This window comes from Mirounga angustirostris, unplaced genomic scaffold (genome assembly GCF_029215605.1).
Source record: "Mirounga angustirostris isolate CCGP_5_RB_7025 unplaced genomic scaffold, mMirAng1.0.hap1 SCAF_1, whole genome shotgun sequence".
NCBI classification, from domain to species: Eukaryota; Metazoa; Chordata; class Mammalia; order Carnivora; family Phocidae; genus Mirounga; species Mirounga angustirostris.
In genome coordinates, this window is record NW_026991709.1 from 200,166,872 (window position 1) to 200,186,509 (window position 19,638).

Here is a 19,638-nt window from a genome sequence, read left to right on the forward strand (position 1 = left end):
AGTCAGGGTAGAATTCTACATCAAATGAAAATATCTTTCAAATATGAAATTGAAGTAAAGACTTTTAAAAACAAAAAGCTGAGCGAATTTCTTCCTGGACTTGAAGAGATTCTGAAGTTCTTCAGGTTGAAGGAAAATGATATCAGATGGAAATTGGTCTGTACAGACATGAGGTGGGCCAGAAATGATAGAGTTGTTAGGAAATATTAAAGACTTCCCATTTTTAAATATCTTGTAATGTAGAATATGAAACTCTTTGAACTTTTTGTACCCATTCCATTAAAATCTATTGGTCTTTCACCTTGAATGGATCTTGTACCATACCTAATTTTGTAAAATCTTTGGAAAACTATGTTATGTAGATTTAGTTATGTAGTTATGTAGATTTTCCAAATGTTGACACGTTTCATTACACAATATAAAAAATCACATTTACTTATATCACTCCTGTTGTCACAAAAGTATTTAATTATTGGAAAGATGTAAAGTGTTGGCTACCTATAATGTCTTTGCCAGGACCACTATCAGTGGACTCATGGAGTGTCTGATTTAGCATCTTGGGATTCTACATAACATAGTACTACCGAGTACTGAAATGCGTTAATCCCAGTAAGAATGAATGGCTAGCCCTCCAGGGTGGAAAGAAATTGATATCATCTTGCCACCAAATAGCTGGTCGGTTTCCCTCAGGGATGTAGCATTTCAGGGGGTTGGCGTTGACCTTGATGCTGACAGATTGGACATTCAGCGGGAGTAGTAGTTCTACCAGCTTTGGTAAGAGGAAGCCCATGTTGCTTTATTGGGTGAATGAATAGCCTCCAATCCTGCCAACACAAATACTCTGTTCATGGACACATTGGGCAAGCATGGAGGTTGACAAGGACAAGTCATAGCTGATCTCTAGTAGAGGAGTCATCTTATCCACTTGGTTGTTGAGTGGCTACTCATTGGTGGGCACTGGTACAGAACAGAAAAGGCTACATACTTTGGTGGTTTTTTTTTTTTTAAGATTTTTATTCATTTATTTGAGAGAGAGAGAGTGTGCATGTGCACAAGCTGGGGCAGAGGCAGAGTGAGAGGGAGAAGCAGACTCCCCATGAGCAGGGAGCCCGATGTGGGACTCAATCCCAGGACCCTGGGATCATGACCTGAGCTGAAGGCGGATGCTTAACCCACTGAACCACCCAGGCATCCCAAGGCTACACACTTTGTTTCTGCTCCCACAGGTCCATTCATGTGCTTCTTCCCCCAGATCATGGAGTTTTGCTCTTTCTAAGCCCCTGACCAACCAGACAACCCATTCATCACTGCTCAGGGGTCCATGTATATTCTTATTCAGGCCACTTCTCTTTTTACACCAAGTTGATGACCAGGTGTACTGTTTGAAGCTCTATGTGCAGGATTTCTCCTCATCACTGCCTTTCAGGGCCACCCCTGAGTGAGGTTCTAGTGCAACAACAGTCTGTTTTCAACTGGCACTGAGATTTTAAGTCCAACTGTGAACCAGGCCTCGGTTTTTTCCTTTCATCAACTGGTCATAGGACACTCCTTATAAGGCTATGGGTACGAACTGAGGGAGAAACTTTAATTCAGTACAAGCAGGGGATATGGAGGTCTAGGCCATTATTTTTGTGCAACTTACTTGTGTCTTCAAGACCTGTCATAATAATCCAGTTCCAAACGTCTCCTGTCCATTGAATGATGAATTACTTTGTCCAGCCGAGTTTATGACTTGTTTAGTCTGGCTGAATATCTACTTTACGATAGGAGGCACGGGACTCTCAGTTACTTGATGTTCCTTGGTCTGGCAGTTAGTTTCCATCCAGGGTGCAGTGGGGTGCTAGGAGTTGCTTTTCAAATTTCTCAGCTGCAGACAGTGTGGTCTTGCTCCAGGACTGAAGGAGTCTATGCTGTGTCTCTATAATTAGGACATAGCAGAGACTCCTTCCAGCATTTTTATTTTACCACAGCAAACTCTAGCACCATGGGGTTTGCGGGGTCATATAGCCCAAGCGATAGGCTGCTCATACCACGGCCTGACTTCATTTCTTGATAGGAGGAACTGCAAGACATTGTGGCCACTTTTATGTATGTACTGCAGGATAATGTCCCCGCTCAAGCATTTTTAATTTATTCACATTCCTTTTGCCATGTAACGTACCATATTCGCAGGTTCCAGGGATTAGGATACGGACATCTTTGGGAAGCCAGTATTCTGTCTACTACAGGGTTGTTTCCAGATGTTGGCTATCAGGAATAAAGCTACTAAAACCATCCGTACAGGGGTGTGTGTGTGTGTGTGTGTGTGTGTGTGCGCGCGCGCGCGCATATAGCTTTATTTCTCTGGGGTCAATGCCCAGGAATGCAATGACTGGGTCGTATGGTAATTGCATATTTTGTTTTATAAGAAACTGCCAGTCTGTCTTCCGGAGTGGCTGTAGTATTTTACTTTCCTACCACAACGTCGGAGTGATCCGGTACCTCCGCACCCGCGGCACCACTGGGTGTTGTTCCGACTGTTTATCTTCGCCAGTCTGTTCCGTGGGTCGTGCGATCTCGCTGTGCTTTCCATTTGCACTTGGCTCCGGGCTCTGTTCCCGCGGACGGGCAGTGTCATCTCCAAGGCAGCGCTCGGTGCCGCCCGGGCCAGCGCGTCCGAGTCCGCCGGGCCGACCCGATCTGGGCGGCCAGCGGGCAGGGGAGAGGGGGGCGAGGCGCGCTGCAAGCCCGGCCGCGGCGGTCGGTGCCCGGATGAAGAGCCTCCCCGACGGTCAGGGCCCCCAGGGGGCGCGGCGGGACCCGGTTTCCCGCGCGCGCGAGCGCAGGGCCGCGGGCGGCCGCGAGGGGGCGCGGCGAGAGGCGCGGCGCGGGCGGACCCATGGCGTCCCCAGCCGGCGGCTCCCTGGGCCTCCTGCTCTGGCTCCTGCTTCTCCAGCCTCGGCTCCGTGGGGCGCAGGGCGGGTCCGCGCCGCCCCCACCCTCCCCGGCGCCCACCTCCCGGTCGTCGTCGGGGGGCGGCCGCGAGGGCCCCGGCGCGAGCGTGTGGAAGGCTGAGGGACCGTCTGCGGCCCCCGGGCCCCAAGAGGCTGCCGCATCCCCCCAAGTGGTGGCGGTCACCCCAGGTGCCTCTGGCTCCTACAGGGCTGTGGCCATGGCAAAGCCACTAACCACAGCAAAGCCGCTGTTTCCTGCCGGTGAGGTTTCTGGGCCAGGCCCTGCCGGGGACAGCTGGCCGGGGGCCGTGCTCTGGGGGAGGGTCTCATGGGGACATGGCTTTTCCCAGGGGCGTGGGGCGTCGGAGTGGCCCCAGCCCTGCGCTTGAGCTCGGAGGGGACGCGTGGCCATTCTCCGAGGAGCCTTAGGGGATACAGAGCTGCTCTGGGGGTGCGGTGGGCGGTCTGAGGGGACATGGCCTTGCTTTGAGCGTTCTGAGACTTCTGAGCCTTATCCGGCTCTGCGGGTGGTGCTGTCAGGGGCTTTCTTTCAGTCCCCTCCCTTCACTGACCTGCTGCAGGATGCGGCCAGAGGTCTATGAGGATAGTCGGGGGATTGCCGGCCGCAGAGCGGAAGTGGCCCTGGCAGGTGAGCCTGCAGATCAATGATAGACACATGTGTGGAGGCTCCCTCATTGCCAGTCGGTGGGTGCTGACCGCGGCCCACTGCATATTTGGGTGAGTGTCCGGGGCTCTGTGACCTGGAGCCCGTCCTGTCCCCTTCCCCGAGCTTCCTCCTCCTCATCTGAGAAAGGGGGTCATAGACTCTGCTCTTCACACTGCAGTCAGAGGAAGGTGATGGTAGGGCCCTTGGCAGCCTGAAAAGTCAAGACCCCAAGTCAGGTTCAAAGCTCGTGCTGATTAGCCTTCAAGCCAAGTGGCAAGAAATGGGAGGGATGCCAGTTGAGAGGCAGTGTGTGGGCAAAGACTGGCGAGGGGGAATATTTAAGAAGAGTGGAGTGTAGTAGACCAATGTGGCTAGATCGGGGGTCTCAAACTTTCGAGCCTGGATAAACCTGCAGAGCTTGTTAAAACACAGATTGCCTGGCCCCCACCCCCAGCGTCTCTGATGCAGTAGATCAGGAGTGGGATCTGAGCATCCGCATCTCTAACACGTTCCCAGCTGACGCTGACGCTCCTCACCGGGGAGCCAGCCTTGGTGCACCACTGGATAGATTGACCAGGGGTCCAGGGATGGGACGTGGTGATGGAGGGAGGGAAGCGGTTGATGGAGAGAGGCCCAGGCTGGGGAGGCCCAGAAGATGTGGAAGGGGAGTGTAGAGCCTCTAGGATCTCTCTGCAGCCATGTGGAGTACACGGCAAAGCTGGGAGACATCTTCATGAAGCATACCTCCAGAATGGCAGTCGAGATCCCCGTCCAAGACATCGTTATTCACCAACATTACAATCCTATTGGATTACTTGAGAATGACATTGCTCTTGTTCTGCTTGAGTTCCCTGTGAATTTTTCCTCCCACATCCAGCCCGTGTGCCTCCCTAAAAAGGCGTTCATGGTACAAGCTGGTACAGAGTGCTGGGTGACTGGATGGGGGAAGCTCAACGAAACAGGTAAGACTGAAGCAAGACCTGAAGCTCTGGCCAGGCAAGAGGCTGCCTCGTGCCCTGTGGTTGGCTTGCAAGCTAAAAGGGGAGGCAAGGAAGCCATTTTCTAGCAAGCGGGGAAGGGAGGAGGGTGGAGAAGATGCTGGTAGGGAGTAATTTGATGGTGTTTCAGATTTCGATTAGAATTTCAGGACCTGGGGTCTCAGGTGACGAGCAAAGTGGGTTCTCTCTAGGGTGGATTTTAGCCGGTGGGGTGTTGGTGTTGATGTGTCTGCTCATGGGAGCTGTCCCAAACTGGAAGTCCTTGCCTTGGTGGACGGGGAGCTTCCTGTGAGTGAAAAGAGCCCAGAGAACTCCTCTTGGTGAGGCTGTTGGGCCTCCCATCCCTGGGGAGAGGTTGGATTTGGTACCTTTGGGACACTACTTGTCCAAGAGTTTATGATCCTGCTCAAAAGTAAAGTCACTTCACTGATGCACAGGACAACTGTCACGGTTACTAAGGATACTCAGAGTGACAGAGAGTTGTTTTTGATTTCTCAGGGCTGGTAAGGCCTCACCTCTTCCTGTCTTGATCTGTTCCTTCTCCGGTCTCGTTTTGATTCCTACCTCCTCCTCTCCCCATGTCAGCTTTGGGCTTCATCTCTCTTTTTTTTTTTTATTCTTATGTTAATCCCCATACATTACATCATTAGTTTTAGATGTAGTGTTCCATGAGGGCTTCATCTCTTTTGGTGTCAAACGGGGACCACCGTCACTCCCCCAATGGGGTGTCTGTATGTGAACACACTGTATTGAGACCAAGAGTGGGTGCGAGGGGCTCCTGTCCCGTTCCATTAGGCAGATTCACCTACTCCTAAATTATCTCTACAGATCAGTCCAAAGAACCTGCCAACAGGCTACAGGAGGCTAAGCTAAACATTATCCGTTATGAGAAATGTAACACGATGCTCCAAACCCAGATGGAAACTAGTAGTGACATAGTCAAAGAAGGGACAGTCTGTGGTTACAATGCCCAAGGAAAGGATGCCTGCCAGGTCAGTTCATGGGCCCTTGGCCGTCTTGCCATCTTGTGGTCCCCTGACAGGCAGCAGGGCCTGTGTTATCCAGCGGCCCCTCCCTTCACCCTTAATTCACGGCAAGGGGACTCAAGGGGACAAACTGCCAAGGCTCGGCTGGGCTGGCCTGCCTGGATCCTTTAGCAGGAGGACCTGGTGCTGCCTGGAGGGGGTTGGGAGAGGAGGGGAGATTCAGGCAGAAAATGCCAAAAATGCAAGTCACATGTTTCGTACCCCTTTCTATATGACCGGCGGTGTGCTCAGGTAAAGATGTTCTTCATTATGATTAGCTCAGAGTACGGACATTTTCTTTGTTTATATTCCATTTTTTTTGTACATGATTTTTTGCATACGTATATGAATTTTGTTTGCTAAATTTTCAACCCTTAAATCTGATATTCCCAGGAACCTAGGGCTGGTGGATGCCTGGGGGAGGGAGGGTCCTGGGGAAGCCCCACGAGTGCCCATCTCCCCAAGCCTTGCAGCGCGATCCGCCAGTTCTGATGTTGATTCTCTTCCATTGCTGTGTTTGCTTTTTCCCTCTTTCTCCAGGGAGACTCTGGAGGGCCCCTGGTCTGTGAACTTAATGAAACCTGGGTCCAGGTGGGGATCGTGAGCTGGGGCATTGGCTGCGGTCGCAGAAATTATCCTGGAGTTTATACAGAAGTTAGTTTCTACAAGGACTGGGTCATTGATCACTTGAGTCAGGCTTGCTCTTGGGACTCAGCAGGCTACTTCCTACTTCTGTGTCTGTTGCTGCCCCTGGGCATCCTGGTGGCCCCGTGATCACCCCAGCCCTCCCCGCTCCTGTTTTCGGGTCTCGCACTGGGCCTCTCCTCCGACCTCCCCCTCCTACTTAGATGCCCTTTCCTCCAATCCTGCTTGGCGTCCACTGAGCCTGTAGAGAGCCCCACAGTAGAAAGTGGCAGCAAGGCTGGAGCCCCGAAAGTGTCCCAGCCTGCTGCTGTCCCGGTCACCTGCGTCGGCCACACCCACGACCTTGGCTGTGGCCTGCCTGCCCCGGAGGAGGGGGGCCAAGCATCCCAGCCTGAGAGCCAGCCGACCTGCCAGGTGGAGCCCGGTGCTTCCTTGCCATCTTGGAGAGCCTGTACCAGAGAAGACACCTCATGAGCAGTGAGGCAGCCTTGGACCTGGCTGTGGTCTCAGGCTGTCACCTGAGACTGTGTTGAAGCGGGCAGCTTGCAGATTGTGCAGAGAGAGGGAGGAGGCGTCACCATGTCCCTGCTGAGGCGTGAGGCCTGGGCTTTCCACATCTGACCGGGCTGTCTGGGGCTGGGAGACATTTCCCCTGCCCCCGGCGCGGATCCAGCTGTGCGTGGCCAGCCTGTGGCACACAGGCCCCCTTCCTCAGTCCCTAGTGGCCCCATCCAGGCTCATCCCGAGGTGTGCGGAGGCATTAAGGAGTGCGGAGATCTCAAAACTGAATAAATGTTTGGAATGCATTCTTATTTATTCTGAAGCTCTGGTCTCCTGAAAGTTCTGGAGTGTTGCATATAGCATACTCTGTAGAGAACTAGTTTCCAGTGTAGCTTAAAAAGCATTTCATGGTGTCCAGTAAACTCTAGAAGAGTCAGAGGTGGGGAGCTTGTCTACCTTGATGCAAATCTGATGGATGGCCTTAGCCCGTGGGTCCTGTTGCCTCTCCTCCTGTTAGAGCCATCAACATCTCTGGCTGGAAGTGTTATAGTTGAGTTTGGCAGCCCCTGCAGTCAGGAGCAGGGGGGGCGAGGGGACAGAGACTGGGGCATGGCTCACTCACACAGCCTCGTGTCTCTCCTTGCTGCGCTATAACAGACATGCTTTGAGGAGACACCGTGGGCTGGGTGTCAGGCCGCCTTGATCAGCTCTTTGAGCCCAAAGAGCTTCCACACGGGGAGGTGGAAGGGCCTGGCTCTGTGTGTGTGTGTATGTGTGTGTATACAGTTTCTTTTTCCCAATCACCCGATCTAGTGTCCCACAGTCACCTGGTACTGGATGCTGATCATCCCCCAGCCTCTCTCTCCCTTGCCCACCCATCCTTCCAAATGGTCAGTGCTAACACTCCCATTTATCCAGGACCTCAGCGAGCAGTCTGGGATAGTCCCACCTGCTGTCTGAGGGAGGCCAGGGTGGGACACTCTGCTTTGCAAACCCCAGCTGGTTACAGCTAAACTCAGTAAATGCAAAGAGGGAATCCCACAACTGGCTAGCCAGGAGTCAACAGTCCCGGCAGTAGGAACAGTCCCCGGCTCTGGGAAGTGTGTGGTCCAGATGGGATGCCCTGTGGCATGGTGATATTAGAATGTGGTTCTTGCTGGGAGCGGAGACAGGAATTTAGTCCAGCAGCTTAGTTACCGAAGATCCACCTCTGGCTACCAGAAAAGTTAGGCAGAGCCTCTCTGTGAGCGGGACGCCAACTGCCAGGAGAGCGGTAGCCACTTTTAGTCTTCCCAACCAATATTTGTGGAATATCTTTTCTGAGTCAGGCACTGGGCTGCGGCCTCGAATAAGACGTGGACCGCAGGTGGGAGGGGAGAGCCCGTGGGTAGGATGACCCTTACTCAGGTCAGGGGCATGGTGGCTGGGCAGAACCACCCTCTGAAAGATATAGATGACACTGGCAAAGAAGGAGGTTGAGGGGCGGGCAATGAGTTCTCCTAAAAATATTAGAATTTAAAAAGAAACAAAACAAAAAGTGCTGGGGGTTTCTGGTCATAAGAAGCAAGAGACATCTAGCAAGGAGTATTCCTAGGGCCCAGATTGTGGTCTTGAAACACAATTTCCCCCCAAAAGAAATCAGGGCCTCTTGGGAAAGTGGTCTGCAGAACGTCCAGGTGTGGAGCAGGGAATGTCAGAGGAGACGAAAACGTCGTGTGGTACCGGATAGCGAGGAAGCCATCCAAACGGCCAGGATCACATCAGAAGGACTCGGGAGCCAACCAGAAGTGGTACCCCGGGGGTCAGACGGTGTTGCCACCACATCCCCCCTTGCAGAGAAAGCACATCATTCTCCCAGCTCCTGAAAATACTGCCTCAGCTGCAGCCCTCCCAAAAGCTGCTCTTGGCTGAGGGAACGGATGCGCTCAGGATCCCATCCTTGGACAGGTGTTGCCCAGCCTACTTGCCTCACTTGGGGCCAACTTGGAAGGGGGCTTCTTGGAGGATCAGCTGAGACCTCAGTTGCAAATGCACTGTAGCTCAGCTTCTGCCATTTCCCAGTTCTGCCTCCCTTGCTCGCTTACCCACATATCTCCCGAGAGCACTCCTCCACACAGCCCTCACATACCGTTCCCGCTCAGGATCTGCTTCCGGGGAGCCCCATCTGAGACACTTGGCCAGGCCAACATGGGACAATGTTTCAATAAGGGTTTCAGTTCCCTATTGCTGAGTAACCAACCACCCCAAAACCAGTTGCTAAAAATAACGTTTTTTTTTTTTTCTTTTTTTTTGGGTTTTTATGTTCTGTGAAGTAGCCATGAGCACTGAATTAGCAAATACTGAACAACTGCTCCTCAGAGAAATACAGGAGTAGATTCCTGGGAGTCTTGCTACACAACATTGTCACCGGGTGGTCAATATGTAGCTTTATTTTCTGTTTGTTTCTGGCTAAAGACACCTTATTTAATGCACTCAGTTGATTCACTATTACTGAATTCAGGGCCCACAGAAGTGTAATTCATACCTGTGCGAAGCTCACCTAACATGTCTTCTCTGCGACGCACATCACAGCCCGGAGTCCTTAGTGACCCGGGACAGCCCCTAAGCAATATGCTTGGGGATCATTTTATTTTATTTTATTTTTTATTTTTTTTGCTTGGGGATCATTTTAAATAGCAAAATCAGCAGCAAAAAAGCCTCCACAAAACTGGAAAAATATGGCACACGGTCGACTGGGAACAAGTGTTTATGCTATGAGAGCTGAAACTGGAAGGCATGGCGTCATCTTGTTGACCTCAGCTGAGAACAGTGCTCATGTTATTTCTTTTCTTTTTTTTTTTTAAAGATTTTATTTATTTATTCATGAGAGACAGAGAGAGAGAGAGAGAGGCAGAGGGAGAAGCAGGCTCCCAAGGAGCAGGGAGCCCGATGTGGGACTCAATCCCAGGACCCTGGGATCATGACCTGAGCCGAAGGCAGACGCTTAACCATCTGAGCCACCCAGGCGCCCTCGCGTTGTTTCTGATGAGGTATCTACTGTCACACTTCCCTGTGTTCCTCTTCACATTATCACTGGCTTGGAGTGCCATTTGATTAGGTTGTGCTTCTGTCTAGGTTCATTTGTTTGGCATTCGTTGAGCTTCTGGGATCTCTGGGATAATTGTTTTTTAATTAAATCTGGGAAAATGTTTGACCATTATTTCTTTAAATATTTTTGTCTCTCCTACGCAGCACCTCTCCCTTGTGGAAGTGCCATGAGCCCATGGTGTTCTATTTTTTTATACTCCCTCTTCTCTCTGTGTTCCACTGTGGTAATTTTTTTTTTATTGTCATGTCTTTAAGTTCATCCATCTCTTCCTTCCGCCATGTTTAGCATAATGTTAATCCCAGCAGTCACTGTCTTTTTTTCATCTCACACATGGTAGTTTTTATATCTAGAATTTTGATTTGGGTCTTTTTACATCTTCAATATCTGTACTTAACTTTTGAGTACCTATGTATGTCTTACAGTTATAATAGCTGTTTGAATATTCTTGCCAGTGATTTTAACACCTGTGTCAGTTCTTTGGATTGATTGGCAATTCTCCTCATTATGCGTTGGTATCTTCATGCTCCTTGAGTGTTGGACATTCTTTGATTGGATACCAGACACTGTGACTTTTACTTGGATGTTTGATATTTTCCTAGAAATTTTCTTGAGCTTTATTTGGGATGCAGTGAAATTACTTAGAAATGGATATTTTCAGGGGCGCCTGGGTGGCTCAGTTGTTAAGCATCTGCCTTCGGCTCAGGTCATGATCCTAGGGTCCTGGGATCGAGCCCCGCATTGGGCTCCCCGCTCAGCAGGAAGCCTGCTTCTCTGTGTCTCTTTCTGTCAAGTAAATAAGTAAAATCTTAAAAAAAAAAAAAAAGAAATGGATATTTTCAGGGCTCGCTTTAAAGATTTGTTAGACAGGACTGGAACACTTCTCAGTCTAGGAACAATTATTTCCTGTTGCTGAAACAAGACTTTTTTTTTTTTTTTTAAAGATTTTTATTTGAGAGAGAGAGAGAGAGAGAGAGAGAGCGCATGAGCAGGGGGGATGGACAGAGGGAGAAGCAGACTCCCCGCTGATCAGGGAGCCTGAGGCTGGACTTGGTGGGACTTGATCCTGGGACTCTGGGATCATGATCTGAGCCTAAGGCAGACGCTTAATGGACTGAGCCTCCCAGGCGTCCCGCCTGAGACAAGACTTTTCTGAACATGCTACCAAGTGCTCTGTGAATCTTGAGTTTTTCCAGTCTGGGTGCTGGGAACAGGCACTATTCCTGGACCCCCGGTGAACACTGGGCATTGTTAAGTCTAATCCTTTCAAGTGGTTATTTCTCTAGCTTCCAGTAGATCCCCCCCACCTCCTCACTGATCAGTACACTGGGGAGTACTCAACGGGGAGCCTCTGCAGATCTCCAGAGTTCTCCCCGCCCCCCAGTGTTCTTTGCATAGCTGCCTTGGGTGCCCCCCCCCCTTTCAGCTTCACTTGCTCACCTCAGGGAGCCTGTGACGTTCTGCCAAGGTTCCTCTTCTCTGAACTGTGGCCTAGAAACTCTCTGAAGGCCACAAGCAGAGCCATGATAGGACTCATCCCATTTGGTTTCCATCTATCAGCGGTCCTGCCCTTTGTGGCCTGGTGTCCAATGTCCTGAAAACTGTCGTTTCATATTTTTGCCCATCTTTGGTTGTTCAGGTGGGAAGGGCAATCCCTATTAGTCTATCTTGGCCAGAAGGACAAGTGAGCACATGCATTTAATGACATTCTTCTATAATTAAAAGAAAAATATCTGTTACATCTTTAAGTTGCTTCCCTTTATTTATTCTGTATTTTTCTTTCTTTTATTCATTCTTCCTAGAATGTTGTCTCTTATTGAGCTTTTCAGAGAACAGAATTCTGATTGTGTTCATCTTCTTCATAATTTTGTCTCTATTGACTTCTGCTGCAGTTTTTTTTTAATTTTTTTTTTTTAAGATTTTATTTATTTGACAGAGAGAGACACAGCGAGAGGGGGAACACAAGCAGGGAGAGTGGGAGAGGGAGAAGCAGGCTTCCCACTGAGCAGGGAGCCCGATGCGGGGCTCGATCCCAGGACCCTGGGATCATGACCTGAGCCGAAGGCAGACGCTTAACCAACTGAGCCACCCAGGCGCCCCCTGCTGCAGTTTCTTGCTAGTCTTTTCTTTCCCCAAGCCCTGTATTGGGGATTACTCCATTGATTGTTTTCACTTTCTGAGCTGCATATTTAGCTCTGATATGGTCGAAGCTTTACATTACTTTCTAGGACGACTATAGCTGCATCACGCGGTATTTCGTATATAGTGCTTTCATTGGTAGTAATCTTTAAATTGTCATTATTTTCCTCATGATTTTCTTTTTAAAAATTATTTTATTTTATTTTTAAGTAAGCTCTACATCCATCGTGGGGCTTGAACTCACGACCCTGAGATCAAGAGTCCCATGCTCTACCGACTGAGCCAGCCAGGCGCCCCTCTCATGATTTCCTTTTTTCTTTTTTTAAAGCTTTTATTTATTTAATCATTTAGAGAGCAGGTGAGTGGGGTAGGGGCAGAGGGAGAGAGAATCTCCAACAGACTGCGCTGAGCATGGAGCCATGGAGCTGACGCAGGGCTTGATCCCATGACACTGAGATCATGACCTGAGGCAAAATCAGGAGTCAGATGCTCAACCGACTGAGCTAACCAGGCGCCCCTATGATTTCCTTTTTAATAGGAGGACCATCTTCTAGAGTTTTGTCTGTTTCAGAACTACGGGATTTTTTGTAGAAGTTGATTTTAGTATTATAGATGTGTAGCTCAAGAACAGAAGGTATAATGTTGATTCCTTGAGTTTACTGGTCTTCCTTTGTGGCCTTCTTCCTGAATGTTTCTTAAGTGCTCAATAAGAATGAGTGTTCTCGGCTGGTAGTTGTAAAATTCATCATATTGCTATTAGATCAAGATTATCAGTGGTGAGGCGCTTGGGTGGCTCAGTCAATTTGAGCATCTGCCTTCGGCTCAGGTCATGGTCCCGGGGTCCTGGGATTGAACCCCTTGTCGGGCTCCCTGCTTAGTGGGGAGTCTGCTTCTTCCTTTGCCTCTCTCTCTCTGTCTCTCATGAATGAATAAATAAAATCTTTTAAAAAAAGGTTATCACTGGTCATAGCCAAATATCCTGTAATTTTTGCTTAATTTTGCCTCTATAAGCTATCGGCTTCTTAAGAGGAATGTTTGAAAACCTCTGGTTTCCCATGAAGTTGGTCAACTGTTGTTTTACGTATTAAGGGCTCCTCATTGCTCCTCATTATCTTCTTCTTATTCTTCTTTTTTTAAAAGATTTTATTTATTTATTTGACAGAGAGAGAGAGACAACAAGAGAGGGAGCACAAGCAGGGGGAGTGGGAGAGGGAGAAGCAGGCTTCCTGCCGAGCAGAGGGCCCGATGCGGGGCTTGATCCCAGGACTCCGGGATCATGACCTGAGCCAAAGGCAGATGCTTAATGACTGAGTCACCCAGGCGCCCTCTCATTGCATCTTCTTGATTATTTTTTATTTTAACTGTATATAAATCTCTCTGTCCATTATATAATATTTTAATTAATTAGTTAGTTAATTAATTAATTTTTGAGAGAGCACACCAGCAGGGGAATGGGCAGAAGGAGAGGGAGAGAGAGAATCTCAAGCCGACTCCGTGCTGAGTGTGGAGCCCATGTGGGGCTCTTACAATCCTGAGATCATGACCTGAGCTGAAATCAAGAGTCAGAGGCTTAGCTGACTGAGTCCCTCAGGTGCCCCCCTCTTGCATAATCTTTGCCTTTGATTTTATGATCTGATAGAAAATTGCTATCCCACCTTTCTTTTGCATCAGATTTGTCTGGTATTTCATTCCTATTCCTTTATTACCAATGTATCTGCCTCTTTTTTTTAGTATCTAGTATATTTCTGGACCTTAACTTTTTTACCAATGTGAAAGTTCTTGCTTGTCTGGTGTGTTCAACCTGTTCACACTCAATTGCAAATGCTATCATATTAGGACTCGATACTGCCCTTTGGTTTTGTATTCTCTATTTATCATACTTTCCTTTTGTTTTTCACCTTCCATGGGGTAGAATGCATGTCCTTGTCCTTTCAAGGGCTCCAGCGATTAGATTACTCTGGGGCATATAATCCAGAAGATCTCTATTTTAAGGTCGATAAAAGCAATGACATCTTCAAGCGCCTGAGGAGCACTACCTGGATTGTTTTCGGTCATATAACCAGGAGGCGGGAATCCTGGAGGTGCAGCTGGCTGGGAATTGTGCCCGCACACCGGGGTCCAGCCAACGCGTGCGCAGGGCCGTGGGCCGCCGCGAGGGGGCGCCTTGAGTGGGCTGCAGCGCGGGCGGGCCCATGGCGTCCCCCCCTCCCCGCGGCCCCCTGGGCCTCCTGCTCAGGCTCCTGCTCCTCCAGCCCCAGCTCGATGGGGCCAGGGGAGGGGGTGGGGGGGCCAGGCCGGGCTGGGCTGCTCACGGGGTGGGGAGTGGAAGGGGGAGGTTTGCTGGGGGTGCCGGGGGAAGGGGCAGGCGAGGGGGGGCGCTCGGGCCAGCTCCTGTCTCACTGATCTTCCCCAGGTGAGGGTTACAGTCCCAGCGCGGATTCTGCAATGATCCTGGCAAGCCCAGAGGCGCCGTCGCCACCAGGGCCCCCCGAGTCCCCGCGGATGCCAATATCCACTGCGGCTATAGCACCTCTAACACTCACAGTGAAGTCCAGCCAGACCACTGTATTTGGTACGTTCTCTCCTCAAGGTACTGCTTCTGGGCAGGTCTGGACAGGTCCGCCTGGGAGGCCAGAGGGGAAGCTGCTTGGCTGGGGAGCTACAAGGGTCAGACTCTGTCTTGAAGGGTTGGAGAGGAAACCTGGCTCTGCACGCTGGTGGCCGGCCAGGGGCGCTGGGCGGGGAACCAGACAGTAGCTTCACCTCCAGTCCCTTCTCTTCAGTGAGCTGACCAGGATGCGGCCAGAGGTCTATGAGGATAGCCGGTGGAATGCCCGCGGCAGAGCGTAAGTGGCCCTGGCAGGTGAGCCTGCGGATCAATGATAGACACATATGTGGAGGCTCCCTCATTGCCAGTCGGTGGGTGCTGACTGCCGCCCATTGCATAATTAGGTGAGTGTCGGGGGCTCTGTGACCTGGAGCCAGTCCTGTCCCCGTCCCCGAGCTTCCCCTTCTCCTCCGAAAAAGAGTCACAGCCCCCTAGGTTTTATTCAGTCTGGAGTGACACCTGGAAATTCGCATGTCTACCAAGTTCCCTGGGGCTGCTTTGGTAGTCTCGAGACCTCACTTGGAGAACCACTGGCTGGAGTGGTTCGGGGCTGGGGACTGGATGTGGTGTGCAGGCAGGCAGGGGCCTGATGCTGGCCGAGGAGACAGGACCAGGCTGGGAAGAAGCTGGAAACTGTGGAAAGGGGCGTGTAGACCCTCTGGGATCTCTGGGACGGGCATGTCCTCTTCCCACAGCCACGAGGAATATACAGTGAGGCTGGGAGACAAACTGGGACATTCTCATTCCGAAACAATGCTGGTGGTTCCGGTGGAAGACATCATTTGCCATCGCTTTTACGATGATAGAACTTTGAGACATGACGTTGCCCTCGTTCTGCTGGCCTTCTCTGTGAATTACTCCTCGTACATCCAGGCTGTGTGTCTCCCCGAAAGGTCTCTCCACGTGGAAAGTGGGACAAAGTGCTGGGTGACTGGCTGGGGCCAACTGGCAGGTGAGACTGGTAAGTGGGGAGCTGAGGGGGCAGCCTGGGGTGCTGGCGTTGGCCCACAGGCTGTCCCACCAGGGACAGGGAGGCTGAGTCTTTAATGGGGGACAAGAGAGGATGAGGAGGTATGCCAGGGAGTAACAGAACCTCTAGGAATTGCTTAATGAGGGCCGCCTGGAGGCTCAGTCAGTGAAGCATCTGATTCGGCTGAGGTCATGATCCCAGGGTCCGCGCTCAGTGGGGAGTCTGCTTCTCCCTCTCCCTTGACCCCTCCCCCTACTTGTGCGCGCTCTCTCTCTCTCTCAAATAAAAGAAAATCTTTAAAACAAGAATTGCTGTGAGAATGTTAGCACGTGGGGGCTTGGGGGCCAGGGATGGTGGGTTCTATCCAGCATGGATTTCAGCTCCGGGGGGGATGAGCTGGATGCCAGTCAGAGCTGCCCCTCCATGGAAGTCCCTGCTTGGTGGGGAGGGAGCTGCTCATGCCAGGGGGTGGGGGCTGAGCCAGAGCAACCCTCCTGGTGAGGCTGGAGGGCCTCCTATCTCGGGGAAGAGGCTGGACTGGAAGCTTTGGGGGCACTCCCTGTCTGAGAGTCTGTGATTCTGCTCGGCACAGGACACCTGTCATTTACTCTTGGGACTCAAGAGTGACGCTTGCTTTTCTCTTCTGGTTTGTAAGGCCTGGCCTCTTTCTGTCCTGAGGGGTCCCTCCTTCTCCTGTCATGACCTTTCTTACCTCTTCCTCTTCCTCTCCCCTCACCCCCACAGCCTCCGTTCCCTCCTGTCAATGGGACAGTATCCATTGCCCCGACTGCCTCTGAGGGGGTAAGAGTGTGAGGGCACAGAGGGGGTTTGAGGGGCTCCTGTGCTGTCCACTCACGCAGACCCCGACTTTGTCGCTCCAGCACTCGTGTCAGTTCATCTTCAGGAGACCAAGCAACTCATTCTTCGCTCAAGAAATGTAATGAGATACTGCGGACACGGTTAGGAACATTTCGCAACCTAGTGAAAAACGGGATGGTCTGTGGCTAACAAGAAGGGGAGAGTCTCTGCAAGGTCGGTTCCTGGCTCCGTTGTGGCTTCTTCAGTAACAGTGTCCCTCCCAGGCTTCCTCATTCCCAAGTGCCAGGGCCTGCGCGGTCTGCCACATCCTCCTTTCCCTCCTGAGTGAAGGAGATTCATGGGGAGAACCCCCTGCGGCTCCCCGGAGCTGGCCTGGCTTGCTCCTTGCTGCCTGGGGGCCCTGCCAAGGTGTGGGGAAGTCGGGCGCGGGTAGTCCTAACACTCTACGTTCCTTGAATTGAGTTCCCCCTCTGTGGCACTTCCTGTGTGAGCCAGTGGGAGCATTTACCCCATGAGCTCTGTTAACCCCCGTCATAAGCCTGCCACATAGACATCATAGCTGTCACACAGACGAGGGGAGGTCCAAGGGTGCTAGCTCAGGGACCCCTGTGCGTGCCTGCAGGCCTCCTGGGCCCGCCGTCTTCCTCCCGCTCCGAGTGCCTTCTGGAGGAGGGGGCGTTGGAGCTGGGTCTCAGAGGATGAGTATTTGGATTTCTTGGAAAGAGGAGAACAGCGCTGTAGGGAGAGGGAGCAGCACGGGCAGCGGCTCCGAGGTCCTAGGGAGCTTGTCACGTGTAGGGCCTGCCTTCCAGGTCTGGAGCAATGAGGTGGCCAGAGAAGAGGGCTGCAGTCGGAATCCGTGTGGCCTGGAGCGCTGGGCCAAGTTTCTCGACGCCATCCGGGCAGGACTGTAGGCTAGGTGTTTGTCTCCATCATCTAGGCGATGATGCGGGGTCCCGAGCAGGAGCCGGGGCGGTGAGGGGGTGAAGGAGGTGTGTCTGAGGTTGAGTCATGAGTTCTAGGTGACTGCCTGCTGGGAGGGTGGGGGCGAGGGAGAGGTTAGGAGGGCTCTCTGTTTCTGTCTGAGCTGGCTGGTGGGGGCGGGGGCACCAGAGCAGGTCTGGGAGATGGGGTGTATATGGGATGTCTGGGATAGTCTGGAGACAGGGAACTGATGTGTGTGTGGTGTTGGCTTTGTGGGTTTAAGGTCAGGGGGAATTTCAGGTTGGAGGTGAGGATTATGGGATCCTCTGATGCAGGGTTGATATTCAAAGTATTTCACATCCATGGAGGCCCAGGACCGGCCAATCAGAACAGACACGAGCCTTAGAGCTGGAGTAGGGCTCTGGAGGCTGCATACTGGGCCAGGGGTACCCCTTTGGTTGCTGGGTCATGGGAGGCCTGGAGAGGACCATGGGGGACAGGTCAGGGGCAATGGAGGAACAGGGGCATTTGAAGAGGATTTCAACACATTATTAACAGTATTGCTGCCCTGGGGCCTACTGGCTATATATTGTGTGTGAGTCCATGAGCACCTGGGAAGCAGGAGTATTTCTCAGAGGTTGTTCAAGTTTTCACTTAGTTTTCAACTCTCAAATATTCCCAGAAACCTAGGGCTGGTGGAGCCTTGCGGGGAGTCCTGGGGAAGCCCCACGAGTGCCCATCTCCCCAACCCTCGCGGTGCGATCAACCCGTTCTGATGTTGATTCTCTTCCATTCCTGTGTTTGTTTCTTTCTCTTTTTCCAGGGAGACTCTGGGGGGCCCCTGGTCTGTGAACTTAATGAAACACGGGTCCAGGTGGGGATCGTGAGCTGGGGCATTGGCTGTGGTCGCAAAAATTATCCTGGAGTTTATACAGAAGTTAGTTTCTACAAGGACTGGGTCATTGATCACTTGAGTCGGGCTTGCTCTTGGGACTCAGCAGGCTACTTCCCCCTTCTGTGTCTGTTGCTGCCCCTGGGCATCCTGGTGGCCCCGTGATCACCCCAGCCCTCCCTGCTCCTGTTTTCGGGTCTCGCACTGGGCCTCTCCTCCGACCTCCCCCTCCTACTCAAATGCCCTTTCCTCCAATCCTGCTTGGCGTCCACTGAGCCTGTAGAGAGCCCCACAGTAGAAAGTGGCAGCAAGGCTGGAGCCCCGAAAGTGTCCCAGCCTGCTGCTGTCCCGGTCACCTGCGTCGGCCACACCCACGACCTTGGCTGTGGCCTGCCTGCCCCGGAGGAGGGGGGCCAAGCATCCCAGCCTGAGAGCCAGCCGGCCTGCCAGGTGGAGCCCGGTGCTTCCTTGCCATCTTGGAGAGCCTGTACCAGAGAAGACACCTCATGAGCAGCGAGGCAGCCTTGGACCTGGCTGTGGTCTCAGGCTGTCACCTGAGACTGTGTTGAAGTGGGCAGCTTGCAGATAGTGCAGAGAGAGGGAGGAGGCGTCACCATGTCCCTGCTGAGGCGTGAGGCCTGGGCTTTACACATCTGACCGGGCTGTCTGGGGCTGGGAGACATTTCCCCTGCCCCCGGCGCGGATCCAGCCGTGCGTGGCCAGCCTGTGGCACACAGGCCCCCTTCCTCAGTCCCTAGTGGCCCCATCCAGGCTCACCCGAGGTGTGCAGAGGCATTAAGGAGTGCAGAGATCTCAGGTGTCAACTGAATAAATGTTTGGAGTATGTTCCTGTTTGTTCTAAGTTCTGGTCTCCTGAAAGTTATGGGGTTGCTTATGACATATTCTGTAGAGAACTAGTTTCCCATGTAGCAAAGGATGTATTCATGGTTTTTATTAAGCCCTCAAGGGCGTGGTGAGTCCCCACCTGCTTGGATGGGAGTCCTCTGCATGGTTTTAGCTAGCTGGGTCCTGCTCCTTGTACTCCGCATGTCTGCCTGGAGCTTTGGAGCTTAATTTCACAGCCTCTGCAGTTCCGAAGAGAGGATCACAAGAGACCAGAACTGGGAGCAAGAATGAAGTTAGGGCATGAGAAATATTCCTTCTCTTCTGCTTCTTCCATTTGCTACTGCTGTCCCCTCTTCCACTTTGTTTTTTAATTTTTTTTTTTAAAGATTTTATTTATTTATTTGACAGAGAGAGACACAGCAAGACAGGGAACACAAGCAGGGGGAGTGGGAGAGGGAGAAGCAGGCTTCCCGCTGAGCAGGGAGCCCGATGTGGGGCTCGATCCCAGGACCCCGGGATCATGACCTGAGCCGAAGGCAGACGCTTAATGACTGAGCCACCCAGGCGCCCCTGTTTTTTAATTTTT

At 51.8% G+C, this 19,638-nt stretch overlaps 2 protein-coding genes across 6 annotated transcripts in view; both read left to right on the forward strand.

Annotated features, from left to right (window-relative positions):
- Window positions 1-19,638, forward strand: part of LOC123863026 (putative serine protease 45) — a 49,651-nt gene that overhangs the window by 19,775 nt on the left and 10,238 nt on the right. For 2 of the 5 annotated variants that reach the window (XM_064596957.1, XM_064596954.1), the window contains exons 2-4: window positions 14,407-14,565; window positions 14,777-14,945; window positions 15,297-15,562. In XM_064596957.1, coding sequence (XP_064453027.1) covers window positions 14,806-14,945; window positions 15,297-15,562 — 406 coding nt within the window. In that variant the 5' untranslated portion in view covers window positions 14,407-14,565; window positions 14,777-14,805. The other 3 variants (XM_064596959.1, XM_064596952.1, XM_064596953.1) reach the window with 3 other exon arrangements.
- LOC135364599 (serine protease 44-like) lies at window positions 2,879-6,397 on the forward strand. The gene is made up of 5 exons (XM_064593343.1): window positions 2,879-3,194; window positions 3,515-3,671; window positions 4,297-4,562; window positions 5,427-5,590; window positions 6,164-6,397. Exons 1-5 carry the CDS (start codon window positions 2,879-2,881, stop codon window positions 6,395-6,397), a joined length of 1,137 nt encoding a protein of 378 aa, XP_064449413.1.